General features: G+C 31.3%; 1 protein-coding gene across 1 annotated transcript in view; it reads right to left on the reverse strand.

Moving 5' to 3' along the window:
- RNF145 (ring finger protein 145) overlaps window positions 1–1,806 on the reverse strand; it is a 57,220-nt gene that overhangs the window by 9,253 nt on the left and 46,161 nt on the right. The window contains exon 8 of the mRNA XM_012644806.1: window positions 303–485. Within this exon, the coding sequence (XP_012500260.1) occupies window positions 303–485 (183 nt within the window). The remainder of the gene's footprint in view (window positions 1–302; window positions 486–1,806) is intronic.

Genomic DNA, 1,806 nt, shown 5'->3' on the forward strand with positions numbered 1-1,806 from the left:
AAATATAAAAAATATTAAATTTCTCTGAAGGAGAAAAAGTTGATTTATAATTACCCAGCCTTTGATACGACTTTTAACTATAGAAATCTTGAAAGAAAAAAACAGATTAGAAAAGTCAACCAAGTCAAATATCTCATATAAAAAAAATAAAAATGTAAACTTGTTGAATTACCTAAGCTAACACCAATTATCCATCCATTTTCTGTCTCTAAACATTCCCTAAATCTTTAGACAACAAATTCATGTAAAGAATATTCATGTAAAGAATATTACATGTAAAAGAATATTAAGAGATTTCTTACTTGTCTCTAGATGCTCCCAGTGCCAAAACAATAGGATCTGCAATCTCCAGCATAGACTGCAGGATAGAAGCCACAACAATGAAAAGGATAATACTGAGCAGGAATGCCCGGTGCACAACCTGTAGTTCTATCAGCCCAGTCTGCACTGCCAGGATTAACAGTGTTACTCCTTCTGTCATGCCCCTAAAAAAAAAAAAAAAAAAAAAAGCAATCATTTTTAGAAAGAATAAATAATCCAAATCTCATTTAATTCAAAGAGAAAATAATCCAAAGGCTTAGACTGTTGTTACATATCTTTGAATCTATTTTGACTTAATTCAGACTAAAAGCGTGATGAGTATATTAAGTTTATGTTATATAACATTACTGTAACAATACAGTTATATATATCACTACATGTGCAAAAGTATAATAGCTATTATGTAAGCATACGATGAGGGCAAAAATAGTAACTTTTAAGACAAATAAAAGTTCTCTAACCAGACTTTGATAATGAGGCAGGTACTTCTGCCATTCTTAGACATCCACCAAATTATACCGATTTACATCATGAGCTCTATGCTGATTACAAAAGACAAAATAATAGGTGAATGTCTCCATAACCTTGGAGAGGGAACAGTCTCTTTAAGCAGATCATAAGAACCAGAAGACAAAGGAGGAAAAATACAAATATGAATGTTTGTTGAAATTTAACTTCCATATGGAAAATATGCTATAAACAGAGTCATAAAAACTGTTATCCTATCAGCTTGATTTATAAAGAACTCTCACAAATAAGAAAAGAGCAAAGGATAGGCACAGTTTTAAAACTACAGATTAGCAAATATTTCGAAGTTTGATGACACTAAGCATTGACTAGGAATTTGAGAAAATGAGCACACTCATGTTGAGATGCACACAGATGAAACCTTTCTGGAGAAAAATTTGCTAATAAATTTAAAATGTGCATACCCTTCAATTCAATAATCTCGCTGGTAATAATTTACTCTATGGATATACTATAAAAGTTAAGATATATGTATAAAAGAAAATACAGTGACTAATGGAACATGTTATTTGATACTATGGGGATGCAATAAGCAAAATCCAGACTCTGAAAAACTCTGTAGGACAAATCACCTGTATCTTCAACAAATAAAATACAACAGAAAATACAGAGATAGTAGGGACCAAAATATTAAGAGAGACTGAAGAAACTTACCAATCAACCACAATATGGACCTCATTTGGATCTTGGGTTGAACAAAATGTTAAAAAAATTTTAGATAATTAGGGCAATTTGAATGCCAAGTGGATATTTGATACAAAGGAATTCTTTTATTAGGAATAATCATTCCATTATAGTTATGTTTTTTCTAAAGATTTATAGACTGAAATATTTATGGGTAACATTATATTATATCTGGGATTTTTCTCCAAACAATTGTAGCCAGGGGACGACAGAGTAGGAGCATGTATGACATGAGACTGGCCATACTGCTGACAATGAGTGATGAATACACTG

This window comes from Propithecus coquereli, unplaced genomic scaffold (genome assembly GCF_000956105.1).
Source record: "Propithecus coquereli isolate 6110/MARCELLA unplaced genomic scaffold, Pcoq_1.0 Scaffold220, whole genome shotgun sequence".
In the NCBI taxonomy this organism is placed as follows: Eukaryota; Metazoa; Chordata; class Mammalia; order Primates; family Indriidae; genus Propithecus; species Propithecus coquereli.